At 39.3% G+C, this 23,295-nt stretch overlaps 3 protein-coding genes across 13 annotated transcripts in view; 2 read left to right on the forward strand and 1 right to left on the reverse strand.

The window, feature by feature from the left end:
• The window catches only part of ADAL (adenosine deaminase like), a 29,604-nt gene extending 14,805 nt beyond the window's left edge, over nt 1-14,799 (forward strand). For 2 of the 6 annotated variants that reach the window (XM_050310021.1, XM_050310024.1), the window contains one exon: nt 104-3,170. In XM_050310021.1, the coding sequence (XP_050165978.1) occupies nt 104-295 (192 nt within the window). In that variant the 3' untranslated portion in view covers nt 296-3,170. The other 4 variants (XR_007628193.1, XR_007628192.1, XM_050310022.1 and 1 more) reach the window with 4 other exon arrangements.
• On the reverse strand, nt 3,164-10,483 carry LARP6 (La ribonucleoprotein 6, translational regulator). 6 transcript variants are annotated; one of them, XM_050310018.1, is made up of 4 exons: nt 9,926-10,122; nt 6,583-6,759; nt 6,275-6,467; nt 3,164-5,180 (listed from the first exon to the last, which is right to left on the reverse strand). In XM_050310018.1, the coding sequence occupies exons 2-4, from the start codon at nt 6,663-6,665 to the stop codon at nt 4,110-4,112; spliced, it is 1,347 nt and encodes a 448-aa protein (XP_050165975.1). In that variant the 5' UTR covers nt 6,666-6,759; nt 9,926-10,122; the 3' UTR covers nt 3,164-4,109. The 6 variants fall into 6 exon arrangements, with proteins under 6 accessions (XP_050165975.1, XP_050165973.1, XP_050165971.1 ...); XM_050310016.1 differs by having other exon boundaries at nt 7,066-10,122; XM_050310014.1 differs by lacking the exons at nt 6,583-6,759; nt 9,926-10,122 and adding an exon at nt 10,200-10,483.
• LRRC49 (leucine rich repeat containing 49) overlaps nt 13,454-23,295 on the forward strand; it is a 41,793-nt gene continuing 31,951 nt past the window's right edge. The window contains exons 1-6 of the mRNA XM_050310013.1: nt 13,454-13,602; nt 14,083-14,145; nt 14,718-14,805; nt 17,140-17,239; nt 17,717-17,920; nt 19,361-19,427. Of these exons, the coding sequence (XP_050165970.1) occupies nt 13,549-13,602; nt 14,083-14,145; nt 14,718-14,805; nt 17,140-17,239; nt 17,717-17,920; nt 19,361-19,427 (576 nt within the window). The 5' untranslated portion in view covers nt 13,454-13,548. The remainder of the gene's footprint in view (nt 13,603-14,082; nt 14,146-14,717; nt 14,806-17,139; nt 17,240-17,716; nt 17,921-19,360; nt 19,428-23,295) is intronic.

Below are 23,295 nucleotides of genomic sequence, written 5' to 3' on the forward strand. Positions count from 1 at the left end.
TGAGACAGGAAGATAAAAGTGGTTTGTATGTATAGAAAGAGACTTTTTTGATGTAGAGAAACTAATTTAACCTTTTTTTTCCTTTCTTTCAATGTAACTCCAGACTGATGATAAAGGCATCTTTGCAACCGAACTATCACAAGAGTATGAGGTGGTTGCAAAAACATTTAATTTGACTCGATCACAGATGTGGGATCTTTCCTATGAATCAATCAACTATATTTTTGCTTCAAATGCAGTGAAATCCAAGCTCAGGGAACAATGGTGTAAACTGAAGCCAGCTCTGTTTGATTAATCAAATTGTTGTTCTAAACAGCTCAGGTGTATTAGGTGAGTTAATAACCATTTTTTACTGAAGACCCTATGTTTTTTTCAGACTTCAGGGTTATAAACCCAGCCAGAAACTGCTTGTGCAAAATGAAGATGATGGGAACGCATCCTTTGTTAGTGGGGACAGAAGTAAATATTCTTTTATAGTTGGGAGGGGCTCTCAACCAGTGACCAAAACTCCAAATGTGTTGTCACATTGTTTCTCTTTAGCTGATATGCCATTTAAAAAAAATACTTAGTTGAAATATGTCATTATAATATAAATATTTGAGAGCTGGAACAAAATGAAGGCATGGCTGTCAGTGTTTCAAGTGTCTCTGTTGGCAGCGTTTCTCCAAGCAGTTTTGGATGTGTAGTGCATATATCTGGGGGTTGTACTGTTTTCGGGTTTTGAGCAGTTAATTGAATGTGAAGACACAAACAAAGTCAGGGAGAGTGAAATGTTTGTCCCAAAGAAATTTAATATTTTCTCTGTTTTTATTGCTGTACATGTATGACTGAAGCTGCTGTGGATTGTGTAGCACATGGGGGTCTCTGCTGGTGCTCTCAGCAATGGTGGCGTTCAGGCAGTTGAGAATCTTGAACGCCTTTGGTAACTGAGCTACTTGTGCGAAGTGATCTCGTTCTTAAAATGCTTTTTAGAGTTGCTGTTTGTTGTGTTAAAAAAAAGCAATAAAAATATCCTCAACCTCTATGGTTTTGAAACCACCCATTTGAGATGGGGATGTGCATGTTTAAGCTATACAGAAGAGAAGTAAGATTCCCTGGGGGTGAGTGGAGCAGATGAGCTGCCTGCCAGCCACAAAACTGCAACCAGGGCTCCCTGCCTCGGGCAGCAACAGGGTTCACTGTGCCCTCCCTGTGCACTTGTGTGTGTGTTTTGGTACTGAGAGTTCAGAATGTCTCTGAACATGCACATGCATCAGTATCCAACACTGAGCATTGCTGGCTAGTGCAGGAAGTATCTGGAGAGAAGGTGTTTCCTACCTACAGTCCTTTTACATTGATTAATTAAACAAGCAAACGTTCTTTTTGCTCCATGAGGAATACTGAATGTGTGTCTAATGCTATAAAAGCTGTTCGTAATACAGTCAGTATAATGTAGCTCTGGCTCCTAAGTGGAAATAAGGGTGGGGAGGAGGATAGCAAAGAAGTTGGTATGCCTGTGTGTCTACTGGAGGTTTCCACAGAATGTTTTCCAAGATGAAAACATATTCCTTTTGGAGATGCAGGGAAATTATGTGGAGCAACCTTGTCGGTTTATATATTATCTGAACCAGAATAAGACCATGTGTTGACTTCTTCTATATAAGCACTACTTTAAATTACTTTCCAAGTAGTTTCACTGGTGACATTATCATTTACTGTTTGATCATGCTTGTCTGTATTTTCTTTTAACAAAAATAATTACCATGGCAAGTGTATTTTTTCTTTCTTATTAAAAGCTCTCTGAAGACAGGTGGAGCAGCTTTCCGGAATTTTATAGTTAGTCATCTCAAATAAGATGGCGTTCTCTTATAAGTTTTATTGTATTTCATAGCTCATGGCCTTCTAATAACTCTTCAGTAACACAGTATTTGATTTATTATTGAAGAAAAACTGTAGACTTCCTATTTGCTTACTAAGGAATCATCCTCAGTGTTCATTGTATCATGTGTAAAATTTTCTAAAGCAAAATAGGACTCATCATTAGTGTCCGAGACTTTTAGTTCCAAACTGTTAGTGTTATATGGAAGTAAGTTGGATTTTTAAGGTTTTTGTGTGGAATGTGACATGTAGAAGTGTTAATTCCCAGAGCATAGCCATTTAATTCCCATAGCATATGCTGATATTTTCAACTTCCTTGTTTTCGTGCAAGTATACAATGTCTTACAGATTTTTTAACAATATGGATTATTACATACAATTCCTAATATTTCTATTTAATTTACTTCTGTGTGTCTTCATGGTACTACCTCGCATCAGCTGTAGTGCTGCCCCCAAATAGTTTGGTATACGATGGTACATGGATGCTACATAGTTTTATAATTAAAAAAAACAACCAGCTTCCCTGTTTATTCCTGACACAAGCATTTGGAAATAGTGAACCAGTGCAGTTGTATGTAATCTGGAGTTCTGGAATCCCTCTTCTGAAGATTTACCCTGTAACTAAGATATTTGCAGGTGATTTTAAAAACCACCACTTAGTATTTAACAGTATTTATAGTATCTTAGTAAAGGGAGTTAGGAGGTAACTTGGACAATTCCATTTGTGTGCAGTAAAAGAACCAGGAATGTATGTAGGTGGCTGAGGAACAACAGACAGAATCAGTACACACGACTCTTAACTGTTACTGAGGTTGTTTACACTGCAGAAGTGTTGTGCTTAGGAAATTGGACAGGATGTGGACTTTTGGAATGAAGAATCACCATCCGATGAGACCTTTGTCATGCACAGTTCCCAGGCTGTTAGAACCTGAAACCCTCTTACTGTCTCTGGGCTAGTTTTTCAGAGTTTAACTATTATAAGTAAAACTGCAGTTTCCTTCTTTGGCATCAGGTAGGATTATAGTTAATTTTAATTTAAACACTTCTTGCTGAGCCTGTTAAATCCCGAGTTAGCAGTGACCACTGTTTAGTTTATAATGTTATATAAAAATGAGTGTGACACACAGTCACAGTGAAGCATCACCACAGAATTAACCATCACTAGTGGGGCAGAGGACTTTTTTTCCTTGAATGCAATGGAAATTTTGTGTAACTACTACTAGAATTACATGGTATAAGATGAGGTTTAAGTTATCTATTCAGGTGCAACTCAACTTATTTTTAAAGTAAACAAAATAGATCTAGACAGAGTTAATATTTTTGTTTATTTCCATCTGATTATATAAGAGAACATTTACAGAGCAGTCTCCAATGCTCAGTCTTTACTCACATCACATGAAAATACACACTGGTCTTACTAAAAAATACTGCTTTGGCAATGTACACGAGAACAAATGCTCACTGTGGCTCAACTTCCTCAATTCCTTTTTGAGGCAAACAGAAAGTCTTCAAAACCTGAGCTCTCTATGATAAGACTGGTAACATACCACCCTTCTCATATTACAGCCACTAAACTGTAAGTATTTACACACTGCTCTTCAGGATCCTAGCTCTGCAAATGACGTACTTACATGAATGATTTATATGTCCGTCTGGATGTTTAGGCATTTCAAAATAATACATTAAAGAAATGGATGCAGGTAAGAGCAGTGCTCTAGCAAAGTGATTCAGCTGATTAAAAGGCTGGCACATCCCTCTTGTGAGGCCTAGAGAGCAGGCACTGGTTAGACTGGAGAAGAGAGGGCTCTGGGGACAGATCTCATCAGTTTTTAAATACCTCATAGGAAGCAGTAAAGAACACAGAACTAGGCACTTCTCAGCGATACGCAGTAACAGGAAAAGGGGAACAAACTGGAACATAGAAATTGCACCTGAATATAAAGAAACACTTTTGTGCTGTGTGGGTGGTTGAACGTGGAAACACATCATCCAGACAGGCAAATGCTCAAACCACTCAGTGACTTCTTGTAGCTTGAGACAAGGAGGTGGACTGGGCAATCTCCAGAGATGCCTTCCAACCTCACCTGTTCTGTGGAGAAAATATACAAATATACAAATGATAAAGTCTCTATATGAATACAAAAGCTTCTAAAATTAAATACTCGCTTAACTCAGTCATTCAAGAGAAAGTTTTTTACCAGACTTGGTCATCAACAGGTGGCTGACTTGTTGAGCCTGTTTTTAAAAAGGGTTTATTCACTCTTCATAGCCTTCCTTCTTTCGCAAACATTGTGGAATCCCTTGGTGCCATCAGGACCTTTAGGCAACCTCAGTACCCCAACAGGGAGACCGTCTGCATTTTGTATTTTCTGAACCAACATGGGACTGCTAGTGGAACTCTTCTCTTGTGTGAGGGTTTGGGCTTTTCTTCTCTGTACCCAGGGGCTCCCAGAAGGGGTGATGCTGCTATCCAAGGAATAATCTGTACATTTCCTTGGAATTTCAGGGCTAGTGCTTGGGTTAAGCTTACTGTCTTCAGCCAGTGGAGATTTTTTTGTTACTTTTCTTAATGAAGATGGACTGTTCCAAGGGCTTGATCTGGGTGACACATTAGGGCTCAAATGGTTATTTGGATGAATGTTTGGGCTCAAATTACTCACAATATTTGTTGCAGTACATTTGCGCCCTGACAATGGTGATGTAGGATTGCTCTCTGGGTCAGAAGAGCTGTTTGCTGAAGATTCATCACCAACAAACTGAAGTTCCTCCACTCTCTTATTAAGGGATCGAGTCTTCTTAAGACTCTTTCTGGAACCTTCATCATGGTTCTTGTCTTTGGGAACTTTTTTCTTCGGCAGTTTCATTCCTACGAGGACAGCTTTCATGCCAGTCTCTTTCTTTTCAGTGCACATTGAATCATGAGCATGTATGGCAGCATCTACTTCTTCAAATTCTATAATTGCACATTCCTGAGTTCCCAGCTGGGTGTACCAGTTGCTGACCCTCCTGATATCAGGTGGTAGGTCTCTGCCAGGCTTGAGAATACGAACTGATGAAATGACACCAAAATTTACAAAGGCTTTGAGGAGATGCTTCATTATCCTTTCTTGCATGCATCCATTTTGTTGCTTATTAAGAGCCTGGAGCTCAGAAATCATGTGGATGTCATACACCAGTAACATCCTGGTAGGGACATTTTCACTTGGAAACAGTGGAACTGGAGTATTTCTTCGCACCTTTTTGTTGTCATCGTTGAGCTCGAGAGTGTCCGAGTACTTCAGTGCGTAGGCTGTGGTTCTCCAGTCTCGGGTAAGGTGTTTCACCTTGGAGACAGACACAGGTTAAACACCACAACTGATCAAACCCACTCAGACTATTTACAGGATTTTAAGGCAGATGCAAGCTCCAGTCTACAAACAGAAAGGGAGATTTAAGTTTCATGTAGGTAAATTTCAGACTTGGTGAGAAAGTAGACAGTTTTCCTGCTATAATGGGCCTCAGTGAGCTCCTGTAAAGCTCATGGCCTGCTGGATGTAATGGAAACAGGAACTGACACTAAAGCTCAAATTGGAAATTGTTATTGTAACTGAAAGCCTGCTCAAGGGATGCTTGATCATTCCACATGTAGGTCTGAACCATGATCAAAATGTGTGTTGTTCTGGCGGGTTTATTTTGTTAAATTTGACAAGCAAGAAGTTTTGTCAAGTTTAGGACTTCATTGTATTGAACTACTTTTCTTCCCTCAAAACTCTCAGTTTAAAAAACACCCCAAACTTCTCCATTTCCTTTAAGTGGTTTATCTATCACCAAAGTAATGTTTGAAGTGGTCTGAAGAAACCAGGAGTGCTTCAGCTTCTAGACTGAAAAACTCTGCAAACTCTTAGGGGTAGAATCTTGACAAAGTATTTCTGTTGCAATTTTAAAAATTGGTTACGTATGCATATTTACATGGTGTTCCTAATGTAAGAAGAAAAAATAACAGACCTCATCTCACCTTTAACTTGACTTCAGTTATCGGATACTTTATACTAGTCTTAATTTTTGGATCTCTGTACAATTGCAAAGATCAGATTCACCATCCCTTCTCAGAGACAGGAACATAACTTTACAAGGATTACTCAGCTACTCATGAGTAGTTGACATAAAAATTAATTTTATCTGATGTTCTCTCTCAGAATGATAATTTAAAAGCACACATGTTTTTAAGCCTATGATTTCCCTAGCCAATCATGAGTTCAGCTTTTAAAGTTCTGGATGAGAACAAACCTAACCATCACAGTAAAACAAAATCAACCCATTAGAGAGACAGATAGAGACTGTAAAATTGCCTCTATAAAATGTAATTTTCATCTCTCCTAATGTTTTTAGATGCATCAGGCTTACATGAGGCACTTCAAGACTTAGAATGTTAGCTTACCTTCTTAAAAGAAGTGAGAAGTTTAACACTGACATAACCCATCTTATTTCTTCTCACATGCTTCAGGAGGAAGGCGTCTTTCTCAAGGTTCTCATCCGAGAAGTAATATTCAATCTGTGCTATTAATTTCTGGATCAGGTCATTTTCTGGTGGTTTCCAGTTCTGCTCAGAGTCGTCATCATTTTCCCCACCACTGGAAAATAATTAAATCATATCAACAGATCATCTTATATTAGCAAATTCAAATAGTCTTTCAAAAAGAAAAGACATGACCATTATACCAATTGGTATTGCTGCTTCCAACTTACTTTATACATGGGCACTGAACAGTTACCACCCATCCATCTGGGGCAGCTGGCCAGCTCAGAGGAGGAAGCCTTCCAGTCGGCATAAGGAGTCAAGTTCCTGAGCTCATCCCAAAAGCTGATCTCAGTGTAGAACAAGCAGACATACACACTAACATCTTGAAAACACTCTGCCAAATCCTGAACCAAAACATGAAATGAAGGTGCACAGGTACTATACAAAGTTCCTCCAGTGACAGTGTTTTATTTTTTATTAAGAAGCTATTAAACATAGGTTTGACCTTTATGTGCTTAATGGGTAGTGTCACATATCAGAGGATCAATACCTCAATGTGATGCAGTCACGATTTTTCAAGCCTCTTACCTACATGAATGCAGGAGCTGGAATCCAGAGAGTAAACAGGACTGACAGGAGTGTTGCACTTCTACCAGGTCACTTCCAGAGTGACAGAGTAACATAACTATCAGTTTTCCATAAAGGCTTACCTTGCCTGTATGTGTGGTAGCAGCTCATGTATCTCAGGAAGTCATTCTCATTTTTTCTCTCCTTCCCATCATAGTGTCTAGGTATCTCTGCAAAATGGAGCACTACTGGGCATCCTATCCCAAAAAGAGATACTGCAACCATGAGTTCAAGAATCTTCTTGTCATGCACAGTTACAGCAACGTTTGTTGCTGAAATCGCAATTTAAATGGTTATTTCCATCTATAATTGAGGCACATGGCTCACCCACAGGTGACTCTAATGCACAAATCTGTCTTAAGCCAGAGTCATTTTTTAAAGCTGTAAGCAGTCCAGTTTTAACAAAACTTGGACCATCACCAAAGGTTCTGTGAAAAAAATAAAATCAGCCCCTAAGTACCTTAGATCCTATTATTAGATCCATTAGATCCATTTATTATTTCAGTCTCCCACATACCTCAGCAACAAAAAAGGAGCCGTGTATTTGCCCAAAATTTTCTTAAATGGGTATTTGCAGAGCTTTTGAAATCACTAGGAAAGGGAGCAGGCATCACACTGGAGTCCCCAGAGGCTGATGTGGCAGGGAGGATGCAGCCTTGCTGAATCACCCTGCCTTGAGACAGCTCTGTCCTGGAGATGAACTGGAGGCTGTGAGCAGTGCACTGCCTTTGCAGATGCTTGTTGTATGTCTGAAGGTTATGTTTAGGTCAGTGGGCTCTGCACAGGGAACGTGCTCCCACCAGTGGCAGCTACAGCAGTTCTCTGGGACCTGGCTGTTTGAAGCTTACAGTCTATTTACTTCTTATGGCTCTTCTGATGATAGGGCAGCACATCATGGCACATATGTGGATACTTGCAAGATCTGAGAAGTCTCACTGCTAAAATCTTGGTAGCCATTAATGGGGTACAGTTTGAAGGAAGGAGGAGTGAGAGAGCACTTGGCAATGCCTGAAGTAGAGGATAATAGATGAAGTTATGATTGGGACAGTAAAAATATTAGATGGCCAGCTGGGGGTGCTGGTTTCATTAATGATATTCCCTTACCCCACTACTCGTTCTTCGTTCACTAGCAATTCAGAATTAGTGTGAACACAAGAACCTTGGAACATTTCAGCCTTTTATACATATCCACACTCTGCTAGGAAAAGCTTACCTTCAGTTCAGAACGGGGCTGTTCTAGAGAATATATTAGCACAGACATTTGCAGGTGTTTGGATGGAAACAAAAAGGGGTATCATGCCTTAGAAAACAATAAAAATGAACTGCATGTTTGCAGCAACCAGTGAGTTTGCAACACACTGAATCAGAGCAAAACAGGCCGCATTTCACCTCTCACATATTGGTCACAGTCTGACCTATATATGACAGTATTTGGCAGACAGCTCAGCTTTTACAAAATCTCATGGGCTCTTACAACACCCCTCACTAAGTGCTGTATGGAAATGCCACCTACAGCAAATGCAGAAATTTGTAACCAGCTCCATATTAATTCATAGTAGTGAAACATTATCTTTTAGACTGACAACATCATAAAAACATTCACCTTTCAAACTCAGATTCTTCCTGTGTCTGTCTGAATCCAAAATAAACTTGAGTAAAAATAGCTTTACTTCATGCACGTGAGAACTACCTGTTATCAACAGTCTGGAGATGGTTCTGAAGCACCTGGCAGCTAAAAGGCTGAGGACTGAATGTCACAAATACCCAGAGATTTCCCAAAGAACGGTAGGGCTTGACCATTGGAGAAATGGCTTTCATTTCGTACCTAGAAATTGAGGTGGGGGGGAGAATCCAAATTGTCTGCTAGCTTCACCTGGAGAGTGAGAAAGCTCATTCCCAGCAGTTTTAGACCATCACTAATAATTTTCAAAATGCTTGTAAATAATTTCCTACCAAATAAATAAGTGGCATTTAAGAGTAGCTACTGTGTGTTACAAAGCTTGAAAAAATAACCACCCTTTTTTCTAGTCTAGGCCAGGGCTCGAAGCTCTTACACAAGTAATACTATCACAGATATCAAGTGTAAATAATTTCCTAAAATTAAGAAATCAATAATTGGAATGCAACGCTGTAGATTGCTGTAGATATTTATAAAACCAATAGTTCCATATTGTGGAAAAACTAAGCAGACTCAGCTTAAACATCCTAATTGTGCCTAGCTGTGTTCAGCTCCTGTTTCTGTAGTATATAGTTGAAAATTTTGGCAGCTGCAAAAAATTTTCCCTCCCCAACTAGCCCTCTGTAATTTAAAATAATACACTGCAATTCATTCTGAATCAGTGCTAGGATAAGAAGTTCGAGAATCGATTAGAAACAACAGATCTACAAACAGAATACTGAATTTCTTGCTACTGTACATAAATCTTTAGATGATAATTTATTACTGCATCTGCAGCTTTAGTACAAATCATAAGATGAACTACTACTAACAAGCATTGTCTCTGCAGTTTTCTGGCACAAAAATCCTGGATGTGCCTTTTACTAGCAAGATATCCTTGTAGGCATCAAAGCAATTTCAGGCACCACTAGTAATTCCTACAGCACTACTGGCATTATCAAACAGTAGAACGCAGAGTGTGAGGTGGCAGTTTTTTCTGCATTCCTAATGGCCTTGATTTGGTGTCTAGTCAGCTTGTTTCCAAGGCCATAACACCGGTCTCTCTGTCCATGTCTTAAATATCTAAGGAGATAACTGCGTCTGGGTAATAAAAAAAAAAAAATATCGAGTCCATGCAATAAAAAACAAACAGACAAAACAAAATAAAACAAAAAAAACCCACACAAACGCCCCAAAACCAAAACAAAAATAAACAAAACAAACCCCAAAACCAAACAAACAGAAACAAAAACACAACCAAAAAAACAAGCACAACAACAACTAACCCTCAAAACCGTTTCTGTAAAAGGCAGTGAAGTGGCATGGGGAAGCCGCGGCCCCGGCACCAGCCGCTCCCCCGGGGACGGAGGAGCCGCAGCCCGGGCGGAGCCATCGTTTCCCGGACAGCTCCCGCCCGGGTGTCTCCTCGCTGAAGGGGTTCCCGTCTCCCACCCGCCCCCTCAGCGTTGCATCAGCCGCGGCCGCACCGTTACGTGGTGTCCGCGGCGGCCCCGCTCCTCGCTCCTCACGGCTCCGCCCGGGGCGCCGCCGGGGGCTCACCTGGAGGGCCCGCACTGCCCCGAGTCCTCTTCGCTGCAGCTGCGGCACAGCGCTCCGCCGCCCCCCTGCTCCTCCTCCTCTTCCTCCTCCTCCTGCTCTTCCTCCTCCGCGGCTGCCTGGACGGCCACTCGGATCTGCACGGGGCCGCTCCCCGCCGCCAGCTCCGGGCCGGCGACCGCAGCCCCAGGCTCAGCCGGTTCCTGCTGAGCCATGGCCGGGCTCAGCCCAACGCGATAGCAGCGCTGCGCTGTCCGCGGCCGCAACAGCCACCCTTCCTCCGCTCCTGTCCCCTCCCGTCCCCTCCCGCTGGGGTGGCGCTCCCGGCTCCACTCCCCCGGCGCGGCAGCGGGAGGGTCGGACCCTCCTCCGGCGGTGCTGCTCCCGGGCCAGCCGGGCGCTGAAGTGCCCTTCTAATTGACGGCTCCATCGGGATGCTTTTGTTTCATCAGAAAACAACGGGCTCCTCGCCGAAGAGCAACGTCTCAGCTTCTCGTCCCCTGGTACAACCTTGAGGCCGAGTCGCTGCGCCCCGACCAGAGCGTTGCGTTTTAAGAGATTCAAAAAGGTTTCACTGGGGTAAGTGTGGCCTAAATGCCGAGGATGAGATTTGAGTAAGAAACACGAGTGAACAAGGACACAATTGGTTGTTCTTGTAAAGCAGTATGCTCTATAATTCTGTATGTTATTTACACAGAATAAAAACATTCCCTGTTATAGTCAAATGACCAGATATAAATTTTCTTTTTTTAAATATATTGTAGAAATTTATTGAAGGCAAATAAGCAAAACAGCGCGCTGGAAGACCCGGGGAAACTCCTGTTCCACCAACGGTCTTCCCGCCGAAAACGTGCAATGATCTTTTATATGTGCCACTATTCCCTCCCCTTTAGGCGGCGCCTGGATGCCGGGTGGCAGGTCCCAGATGGAGGTGGTCCTCAGATGGCAGCGGCTGCTCTCGAAGCGGGGCGAGTGGCTCCTCCCTCGGGCAGCTTGCTGCCACGGCTGCTCTGCCGCTCCTGGCTCGGCTGTAACAGGCTGTGCCGGGGGCTGTGCCACTCGGCTATGCCCCTTTTATCCATATCTTTATAGGCACATTTAAAGCTTACATTCAGAACTTGTTTAACATAGTAAGATATAGCTTTCCATAGTAACATAACATTGTGGTTTGACATTTGTAATTCAAACTAACCACTAACACTAACATTGCAAAGATAATTTGATTAGCAAATTATTTATCTTTGCCTTTATTAACTATTTCATTCCCCTTTGAGAACTAATTAAAATAGAGGGCCTTTTTCTGAAACACTTATACAGTGGTTATTTTGAACTTAAGACTATTGCACTTTCTTTCAGTGGACTGTTTCAGCTACTAAAGTGAAGTTAACATTCATGTTCTGAAGACTAGAATCAAAAACTTTTCAGTTTCCATGTAAATATTCATTCTTCAGTCAGGGAAGATCTTTTTTTCAATAGTGTTTAGACCTAAACTGCTAAATATAGCTTGGATCTTGATACCACTTTGTGGCATCTTTGTTTTTGTCTTTATTGCTTCAATGTTTTCTTAAAAATTTGAATGGATGAAAAGTGGGGCTGCACTTCGGGCCAGTTCTTCTCATCCCTATGACAAACAGTCCTCATGACTCAGGTTTGCTGGCACGGACACATCCTGAGACTGCTCTGCCTCAGTGGGTTTGGATTATTTTTTAACATGCCTCAAGCAATGAAATATTTTGTTTATGAAATATGCTTACATGCATCACTAAGCAAATCTCTAGGTCTCTGCTAATGGGACATTCTGTAATATGTCTTCAGTAGGGCATCACTTTGCTATTGATTTCAGTGGGAGCAGAAATACAAATACAAAAGTACACATTTTAAGACAGTATGGACAGGAACCGTGGGTCTGATTTTGTGTGAGTTCATGGGAGTTGTTTGCCTCCCTGGGCAGGCACAAGGCCAGGACCAGTATGAGCAAAGAACTATTCTATGCTGCAGCTAACCCAAATGATGTTTGAGAGAGACCTTTCAGTTTATCTGATGTCTCCTTCTGTCGAGGTTAAGGGAACTTAATTTTATAGAAAAGGACACTAGATTTGCTTCTTTGCTTTACGATGGTCATGACACAGAATTGGCCTTTGGCTAGATGAAGACTGATGTAATTTCAACACTGTGTTGCTTAGGACTCCTCTGAAATTACCAGACAAATGTTTTTGGGGTTGTTTGGTTAGGTTTATTTTCCTTTTAATATAGCAATGCTCTATAGTGCTTAACTATTAGCAGAGATGAAGCAGCATTTGTAACCATGGGAGAACTTAAAAGTAAAAGAACTAATGTAGTCAAATGCCTTAGAGGGAAACTCATGGTTCACTGGTACCCAGTAATGATCATAAACCCGTGAACCTCAGCTGCACAACCAAAATCTGCACAGATTTCTTATGGCATACATATTTGCATAGCATTGCCTACATCCTGTAAAAAAGAAATAAAAACAAAATCTCCGATATTTTGCATTTCTCACAAAATATGCTGTAATTACGTTATTCTTCTGTGAACCTTTCAGCAGATGGTAACTAAAATGACAATACACAAAACCTGGAATACATATTTGTTAGGGTGGTAAGGCATTGGAATAAGTTGCCTAGGAAGATGATGGAGTTACCATCCCATAAGAGCATCTCTCTTATGAGGAAAGGCTGCGGGATCTGGGCATGTTCAGCCCTTACAAAAGACAGCTGAGAGGAGACCTCATTGAGGGGTATAAATACCTAAAGGGAGGTATCAGAGGATGGACCAGACTATGCTCGGTGGTGCTGAGCAATAGGACAAGAGGCAACAGGCAGAAACTGAAGTTCCACTTGAAGATGAATAAGAACTTCTTCACTATTCAAGTGACCGAACACTGGCATAGATTGCCCGGAGAGGGTGTGGAGTCTCTCTCACTAGAGATACTCCAGAACCATCTGGTCACAATCCTGGGCCCACGAGCTCTAGGATGACCCTGCCTGAGCAGGGAGGTTGGACCAGGTGACCCACTGTAGTCCCTTCCAACCTGACCCGCTCTGTCAGTCTGTGGCGCTGTAATAGTGTCTTTTCACTAGGCGGGGGGAACACGGTTCGGCACTGGGCACAGCAGAGCGGCCGCACAGCACCACATCCCTCCCTCCGTTCCCTCACGGTCTCCCGCCCATCGCGCCGCCCCAGCCGGCGGGCGGGGCGGAAGTGGCAGTTGCCGCGGTAACGGCGGGGCCATTTCCGACAGGGCGGCGGCGGCGCGGGGTGTGCGGGGTGGAGAGTGTGCGGGCTGAAGACTGTGCGGGCTGAAGACTGCGGGGCTGAGGGATAGCGGCACATGGTGCCCAGCAAGGGCCGCACCGGCCGGGGCCCGCGGGCCACGCCCGCACCGGTAGGTGCTGCGGGGGGTGCGGGCGGGCGGCGGCTCCCCCGGCGCTGTTTGTGTGTACGCCTCCTGTAATGTGCTGGGAGGGGATGTATGAGCCATTCGGTTAAGGGTTTCTGTTAATCATTTTGGCTGCTTTCCACGTAGGTGCCACATTTTGTCATACAAACCCAAAGACTAACCTTTTAAAAAGAGGCATGTTTAAACATAAGCGCTTGTTTTCTTCATGATGAGACTTGCATCCCCATGGAAGTTGTGTTTTCGGTGTATTTTTAAAACTAAAAACAGCGTGATTTTTTTTTTAAACTAAAAATTATTTAGTGTTGCTTAGTACTCTCATGTGTTCTTCATAATATTTTTACAGCGTAGTTCCTTTCTTGACACATTTTGCTTTTGAAAATGCCTGTATTGTTACATTTAACTCTTCATGTTGATAGCTGTTTTTGACAAACGTAGCATTTAATTTCTTATTCTTTCAATTTGCAGGTTAATAATTGTGGTCTTCAGCTGGTTATCCAGACCTCGTCAATGCCAGAGAAGACCAAACCAGTAATTACTACCTTTTCTTGGATAATTATATGAATTAAAGCAGTTGTATGATACAGACAAATTTGTATGCTTTCGGATAGGAATTACCTTTTCGGTAGTCATCTGCTGACTTATAATATCTAATGTATCTGATAGTATTTTAGTAATTTATTTCATCCTATTAGGGACATATAAAGTAAAAACAAAGGAATGTACTATACCCTGCCATAAGCTTTATACATATATATTTACATATATATATACACACACACACATATATATATATGTTTTCTTGTCTGTACCTCTCTTTCTCCTGTAATTACAGTACTCCTTACAGGGGGGAGGATTTTTTTTTCTTTATTTAGTCAACTACATATGCATATGCTGCTAACTTCCATATTTTCATTTTGGTTTCCAACACTGAAGTTTTTTTCCTGAAAGAATAAATACATCTTTTATTGGAGAAATTATTATTTTTCTAAATAATTTGTAGAATTTCCTGAGAATCGCAGTTACTATAAGGTTGTATTTGTCTATGTAGGCATTATTTGCATTTGAAAACTTTAACATTTGTCTTAAATATTGTGTTACAGTTTGAATTCAGGGTAAATAAAGAACCGTCATCTTTCCATAATAGACTTCTGCAGCATGATCTGGAAAAAAACTATTCAGGAAGACAAGGTGATGTTCAGTAGGGTTTGCTTTGTTTGTCTTTTGTATCTCTGTTTTATTAACTGAACAGTAAAGAGAGATTGTGTTATGATTAGAATATGTAAGAGTGACAGCTTTTCCTACTTGGCTACAGTAGTTCAGTGTAATTACTGTTGCATTACATCCTTAACCCACTATTCTGGTGCAGATGTCTTTTTTCATCACATGTTTTCCCCTCATGGAAGAGCATTCTTTCTTCTACCTACAAAGCCACAACCTATCAAGTGTCATACTGTTCATCCCCTCAAAAAGCCACACAGTTCTGTCTTGTAACATTTTATTGGACATTTAACATCTTAATATATTTAGACAAAATCAGTTTCTGATTCAGAACACCAGTATGAAGAGAGAGTTTTCCTATTGTGTTTGGGTGCTTTTGGCTTTGAAAAGAAAGATATTGGTGATTTCACTGCTAGCTGTGGTGAAGACTAGAAGACATTTGAAACAGCATTTCTTGACATGCTACTGCTGCTTGCCTGTCATGTAAAAACAGTGAATGGTTAGGATAGAAGATCAGTTTAAATATTATGGCAATTCTTTATTCATTCACATAAAACATAAAGACCAGCAGCCACTCAGAATGGGTTGATTTTTAGGGTTATTATGCAACTTACAGAGTAAATGTAAGTCTGCAACTTGGTTTTGTTCCCTGCGCAGGAGACCAAAGAGTCTTAAGTCCTATGGTGCATAATAAGCAGCTCTATCTCCCAGTCCCATCCAGTCTGACACAACTGGCTGGTTTGGAGTTGAAGCAGAGTACAGGTTCTTTATCAGGATTTGGCGAGACTTCCATTCACACACCTACAAAATCCAGATCCTGACAAAACAGTCACAATGTTAGTTCAGGTAACACTGAAAGAGCCTTGTCAGTCTCTGTTACTGGGTGTTTTGCTAGAAGTGTTTCCTAGGGCTCCCTTAGGGTATTAAGAGAGGTTAGTAGGTCATGGTCAGGAAACCACTAGAAATATTTTTCAAAAATATAAGATAGGCATTTAAACAGAGGCTTTTTATAGATCTTTCTCTAATGAAAGGGCAGTAATAGGGACTTTTCACACATGCCTTTAGGAGGATGACAGTAGAAGAAAAAAAAGTCACTTTACTACCGTCCTGTCATGTTTCAGACTGATTTTTAAATCCCTGATTTTATGTTCATTGGCTTAAACACATGCGACAGAACTAATTTAAGACTGTTGCAACAATGTTGATTAATTTTGTTATTTTTTTTAGTGTCTCTGATTTTTTTTCTTCACAGCAGTTCTGATTTTGAAGGATACATAATGTTGCTAGAGTAGCTAGTGATAAAATATTAAGAGTAGCACTGAAAAGATTCCAAATTGAACAACAAATTATTTTACTGATATAGATATCTAATGGTGAACTTTAGCTAATAATGAACTCACAGTAGTAGTAAAGCAGTTGCCTTTGTTTGTTGAAGAATTAATGTTTTTGCTGTTAATGTTTGATTTATTTGAAGGAAGAGAATGAAAAAGAAAACAAAAAAGAAAAGAAAGGGCAAGCACATAGAAGTTGAGCCTATATTTTTGTGGTAGTGTACATGCCCAGTGATTTATTTTTGACCAGTATTTTTCAGTAGATCATTTTCCAAATAAGCCAAAGCTCACAGAACACATTTGTTGATTAATTTTGCAGGTATTTTTAGACATCCTACCTCTTTACTTTTATATTAATGAAATGGGTAAAGGTGGACACCTTTATAAATGTGTTTTAAAGGGCTGCCTGTTTCTTTCTTGATAATGGAGTGAAATATAAGACCAATCATTACTAGGTATTGCATGCACTTACCTTTAAAGGACTTTACATTTGTTTGTGACTCAGTGGGACTCTTTCAATGTGTTGGTGCTTTAGTTTCTGGTTCTATCAATATCTACCTGATCTGTCTCTTTAAATTTATCTTAAGTTAGGAAATACCTTCTTTAAGTTGGGATACTGAAATTATGAAACAATTATACAGCTTTATGTTAAAACATCACTGGGTAATTGTAATCAAAATAAAAGCATCTACAAAATATCTGCCTACAACAAATTGTTGACTGAAAATCTCTCAGAAATAAAACAAATGGATGTACTTTGGAAAGAGGATTTAGGGGGATATAGCTGAAAACAAAAAATAGCAGGAAAGAAAACTGATAAATCATAGTACTGAATGTAGGGAAAAAGCACTTTGATGTACTATGTAATGCTTTATTCTTAATAAGAAAGAAAACTTTGCATTTATCACCTGTAGTTAATGAAATGCATTTGCAAAGAGGTAATTCATGTATTCTCTGTATGATTTTCTAATAGATAACACAAATTTTGGGAGCAGTTCATCAATAACATTTCCTGTGTTGCAACGAAGTGCTGAAGAAAAAATCCTGAACTCTGATAGACTTACCCTGGAAAGGTGAGAAGGTGACAGTGCACGTGCCACAGCACACTAACGTATTTATATTTCAAATGTCAAGTTCTATAAAACAAAGAAAAATCATATAGACATAGAACACTGAATTCTGGTATCAGCAGTCTGTTTATGTAGTATCTGGTGAAAAACTTAAAAAATTGTGAGGCTGCATCTGTTGAAATTTGAGTGTGGTCACAACACAAAACTTCCATATATTTTCCATGGAACAAGCGAATCTCTGACTAAATGGAGAGGAATTCAGAAAATTTTGGGAACACTTCTATATTTTCATGCTAATTTTTTAATAGGAGGAGTTACCTCTTTATTTACAAACTTGAATTAGCAAACCTAATTACCTTAATGTTACCTCACCCAAGATACTATACTTTCCTCTGGTCAGTCAGAGTGGGTGAGTTGAAAGTTGGTTACCAATTTGTTACATACATGTGTAGTTTGGTTTTTTTTTTTCTTCTCTTCCAGGCAAAAATTGACAGTGTGCCCAGTTATTGATGGGGAAGACCATCTTCGTCTTTTGAACTTCCAACATAACTTTATAACTCGCATCCAGAATATTTCTAATCTTCACCACCTTGTTTTCTTAGATTTATATGATAATCAGATCGAGGAAATAAGTGGGGTTTCAACTTTGAGATCCCTGAGAGTCCTTTTGTTGGGAAAGAACAGGTAAAAAGAATAAAAGTAATTTAAAGCACCCTACTTCTTTATGGTGTAACAACTGTGATCTGTCATTGTTTTTGTTACTTACAGTTCTCGGTTTGTGATGTTGCTTTGAGACCACCCCTGAGGAAGGACACAGCTTTTTTGTGTCATGTTCTTCAGGAACTTCCTTTCTTACATATATTTTAGCAACAATTCTGAAGTCCTTTACATGTCTTCATCCAATCTTCTGATCAACTGTTCAATATGTGTTCTTAGATTGGTGTGACAGGTGGAATATCTTTTCCCATCAACTGGAGTATTCATTATTTATAACCTACAGAAAGTATTTCTGCCTGATATATTTAACTGGGAAAAATACCAGACAGATGAGTTATGAATTTGATGCTTACTTATTGGTTCTAACTTTGAGCTTCTAATTCTGGTAATTCAATAGAAATATCTGTGGAATTGCTCACACACCTAAGGGTTGTGTTCTCATCTTGTTAATGTTCCATATTTTCTTATATTCAGTGTAGTGAGAAGTGGTGAACAAATTTCAATTATGTGCAGATTATAAAGAATGTACCTCCCAATTCAGCCTGTATTCAAACCTGACAACTTTCAGTAGTGCAGTATGTTACTGGAGCTAATAGCTTTGGTATTAAAAATCTTGCCTGTAGACATCAATTTTGTTTACAGTAAAATACTGGGGGATGGGAACTATAAATTTAAGGTGAGGAATTGCTTCCCATATCATAACCAGTGCAGTTTAGCCTGTTTGCCTAGAAGTATGTTTTGGAGATAGTTAGGACTAGACATACTCATGCGTGATTGATTACAGGTCAGACACAGTTGAAAGCAACTTGTTTTCAGCTTGATCTGTATGTGAACTTTGATTACTCTTGAAGAAAGTGCTTAACATGCGTGTTTAATATCATCAACCAGTAGATGATGCTGTTGAGAATATAATAGCCTAGATCTGGAATCTGAGAAAACAGGACAGGGCAGAGTACTTTCAAGAAAATGAAGTTGTTCAGGTGAGAAGACATACTGCCAAACCTGGAAATCTCTGTCTAGAAAGGGCTGGTAGCTTTCAGGGTGTTTTAGTTCTGTGTTCTTCTAACATGCTCTGAAAAGCCTGTGTATCATTAAAATGGTTTGAAATTAGCTGTTTGCCAGTAATATTCTTCCTTTAGTTACTATTATTCAGGGATCTGGATAGATTGCTTGTCAACTTTGTTTTCTAGTGAGCAAGTATTCCTTCCTTTTCCTCTTTCTAGAAGAGCCACATACTGCTGCTATTGCATTATTGACAGTCAGGAAGGTAATATTAATTTAATTTTTTTTGTGTATTTCAAAACTGTTATTCTTCTATTACTCTTGGTAGTCAGGAAAAAATGGCTAATGAAAGATACTTTTTATCTAATATTAAAAATAATCTATGTCATAATTGAAATTTTTCAGAATAAAGAAGATCTCAAATCTGGAGAACCTAAAAAACCTTGATGTTTTAGATCTCCATGGAAATCAGGTATAGTACAATAACTTGATTACTTATATTTCGTGTGTAGACATCGTGTGTGCTGTGTCTTTTACCAAACTATTGTTTCTTGAAAGGGAACTGGTAGCAAGGTTTTCAACTTTTGAGGTCAGAGAAATAAGCAAATTAATAAAAGGGGACGTGGTGTTTATTTTGAATCTTTGTATTAAGTCTCTTGTACTTGAAGGTTTCAGCAGTTAAAATTCTGAGTCCATTGGGTATAATAACACTCACACCTACACAGTAGTCATCTACCACAAATATTTGTGGTGCAGTTAAAGTAACACAGTCTTGGAAATCATGTAAAATTTTAAGATCCCGTTGATTGTTGTGTTGTTTCTACTGTTGGTGGTCTTACAAAACCAGATCCCTTACCTTTATGTGGAAGACTTAAATTTGTACAGGAAAAAGCAGAAGGGGTCTGAGCTCTTGACTGATTCATGAAAGGACTTAAGTGACTTAACTTCTGTTTAGGTTCTTCAGTTTGATACTAAACAATCATTTCTGCTTCAAGGGGTGCATAAAGTTTTAGCTGCAGTACATGTAAGAATAAGGGTTTTTTTGTTTAATGCATACATCAGAAGCAACATGGAGTATCAGGGCAAGCTGGATATAGTATTCTTGAAAATAAATTCAAACCACATGTAATAAAAAATGTCCAATAATTCAGATGTTTAAAACAACATGTGGCTATTGTGACTGTACAGGACCAGTGTGTGAATTCTCTGGATTCCTTTTTTGATGGTTTTAATGTCTTACTGATTTCTCTGTGTGTGTTTATTATACAATTGCTTGATAGTGGAGAGTGGAAATGCTTAAAAGAAAAAGACAAGCCAGCACTATAGGGAGTTACTGTTATAAGTGCTGCAGTAAGTTTGTGACTGCTTTGAGTAACATCAAACAAACAATGTGTGTGTTATGCAGCACCAGAGGCAATCTAGGACCAAATGATGACAATACTCTTGGAATCTTGGCCATCTCTAAACATATTCATTCTATGGTTTTGTGTGGGTTTAATCCTTTTCTTATTGCTATTGTAAATGAGTTATGTTTTTGATAAAAAGTACTTGCAGATAAAGCTGTACCAGTAAGCACAAAAGAAGGAATCACTGATGGAAATGAAACACATCATGCACAGCTCTTACAAGTGATAGCGATTTGATCTGATTTGTCTTCCCCCCCCCGCCTTTTTTTTTTTCCCCTTCAAGTATCTGTACAACTCTTTACAAACTACAACTTTACTAGGAGTTGTGGGCATAGTGCCCAGCTTACTGTTGCTAGATCATCTGCATAATGATAGTCCTACTTTGATCCAGGGAACATAACAAATTACCCTATATCAGGAACTAATACTGTGGAGTATAGTAAGTTATTTTGGTTTTCAGAATGTTTTAATCATAAACATACATGTGAAAGGCACAAATGTTAGGAAATGGAATGGGGTTGCTTTGTTTTGTTTTTTGGTAGGTTTATTGTATTTTTTTCTTGGAAAGACCTAATAAAGACTATGAACTTCGTTTCTATTAATAAATTATCTTTTTGTTCCTTTCCAGTTTAAAGATATGCAAGTTATCCCGTGTAAGTTCTTTCTTTCCTGTCTTTGAGAAATTCAAAATTTGAAACATCAGTCTGCTGCACATAGTATTAGTTCTTTCTGAAGGCATAATGAAGGGAAGAAATGCTGATGTATCTGTTTAGTGTACTAATGCCCTCTTGGAAGGCTGTTCTTTGTTGTTGTTGTTGTTTGCTTATGTAAAATGAATAAGGATCTCTTTTAACTCTATTTAAATTTGTGGTATTTTTATTCAGAGCAGCCTTCTAGTCTATCTTAAGAGATATTTCTTCTACATTGTAAATTTTTGAAGAACAGACTTAACAGCGTAATTGTCTTTGAGATCTTCAAAACAGGGTTTCCAGTGTTCCAGAATGTAGCAATTTCAAAAACAGATCAGTAAAATTAGAACCAGCCTTTTCTCAGTGGTGTTCTGCAAAAGGACAACAATCATTGAGCACTGTTAATTATGCACAGAATCATGTCAATGTTCCCAGTGATCCCAGATGATTGTTGAACAATCAGATCTTGTGTACAAGTTATAGTAAAGTATTGAAAATACATTAGGCTATCAGAAAATGTTAGCTGTTTTCATTATAGGCAGTAGTTCTATGTAAGATGTGAGATCTCAGTGGGCACTCTGAGTAGATTGTTGTGGTTTAACCCCAGCCAGCACCTAAATACCACCAGCCCCTGGCTCACCACCACCACCCCTCCCTGCAGTTGGACAGGGAGGAGAATCAGAAAAACAGGTAAAACCTATGTGTTGAGGTAAGAACAGTTTAATTGAATTCAATTAAAGTACAATTATAAAGATAATATTAGTAATTGTAATGAAAAGGAGACAGAGAGATGAATAAAACCCCACAGAAAGACGAGATGCACAGTGCAGATGCTCTCCACATCCTGACCAATGCCCAGCCTGTCCACAACAGTTCCTGACCAACTCCGCTCTGTTAATACACCAAGTGTTTCATGGCATGGAATGTCCCTTTGGCCAGTTCAGCTCAGCTCTCCAGCTGTGCCCTCACAACTTGTGCCCCTGCTCACTGGCAGAGCATGAGAAATTGAAAGTCCTTAACTTAGGGAAAGCAGTACTTAGAACAACTGAAACACCAGCATGTTGCCAACATAATTCTTACACTAAATCTAAACCACCACTGTACCAGCTATTAAGAAGAAAACCAACTCTATTCCAGCTGATGTGGAATATAAATACTCAAATAAGATGTTTATTTATCAAAATTTATTTATCAAAAATAGTTCTAGAGCCTAGCTAGAATTTGCTTATTCTTGTTAATGTTCATGGAGTAGTAGCAGTTAAGAGGAAAGCTGGATTCATGTTTTAGTCTTAGTCCCTCCCTTCTTGTCTCTGGGAGTGTAAATCGGTCCTGCAGATGGAATGCAGATTGGGAAACTTCTAAGGATGTAATATTTCCAAAAGGTTGGAGGTGAGGAAAAAGAGAAGGAGGAAAATTTCATTTTTGTTGACTTTTGGGGAAGTATTCTGGTTTATTTGGATGCTGGGTTTTTTGGATGATATGGTTTGCTCAGAACTTTGAGACTTCTCCTGCCAAGTGAGAAATATACTGGGAACTGGATGTACTTTAAAACATTGAGGTATAGTATTCCCCAATGCTAAATGATAAACCTTGTAGGGTTTATTTTTTTCTTTTTCTTTTTTTTTCTCCAATCAAGTTTTTAAATGCATTAGTACTTAAATCTCTTCATTTAATAAAACAGCCAAAAGAAAGTGAAAACCCTCCCAGTATTATGTCTAATGAAATACCACGCTTAATGCTTATGTTTAACAAAAATGACAGAATATGAATTCTTTTGTCCTACTACTACTCTTTGCCTGTGTTCCTATGTGATTTAGTAAGGCACTTGATACTAATACTGCCCAGTAAAAAATTGTAAGAATACAGCATTTTAATAACACTAACTGAATTTTCATGTAGAGACTCTTGTTTCTATGATTAACACCCTAGTATGGACACAGCATACTGGGACCCTACACAGGGCTTTTATTCTAGAATGCTTGAAATATAGAAAGTCATTGGAGTAATTTCTTGTGTTCTGTTTAGTTCTGTGAATTACTTTTCTTGCCAAAAGTTCAAATATAAGTAAAAGGAAAAATAATGCAACCTGATTTTTTTACAGAAATTAACTTCCTTTCAGTAATCTCAGAAATGTTTTTTCAAAGATGCAACTTCTGCACATTTAATTATTTGTGCAATTTAATTGTTAATGAGTGATTATTGGGGGCATAACAACCTTCTGAGCTCTGTTTCATAGTGAAGTATT

This window comes from Myiozetetes cayanensis, unplaced genomic scaffold (assembly GCF_022539395.1).
Source record: "Myiozetetes cayanensis isolate MyiCay16 unplaced genomic scaffold, myiCay2020 scf14, whole genome shotgun sequence".
In the NCBI taxonomy this organism is placed as follows: domain Eukaryota; kingdom Metazoa; phylum Chordata; class Aves; order Passeriformes; family Tyrannidae; genus Myiozetetes; species Myiozetetes cayanensis.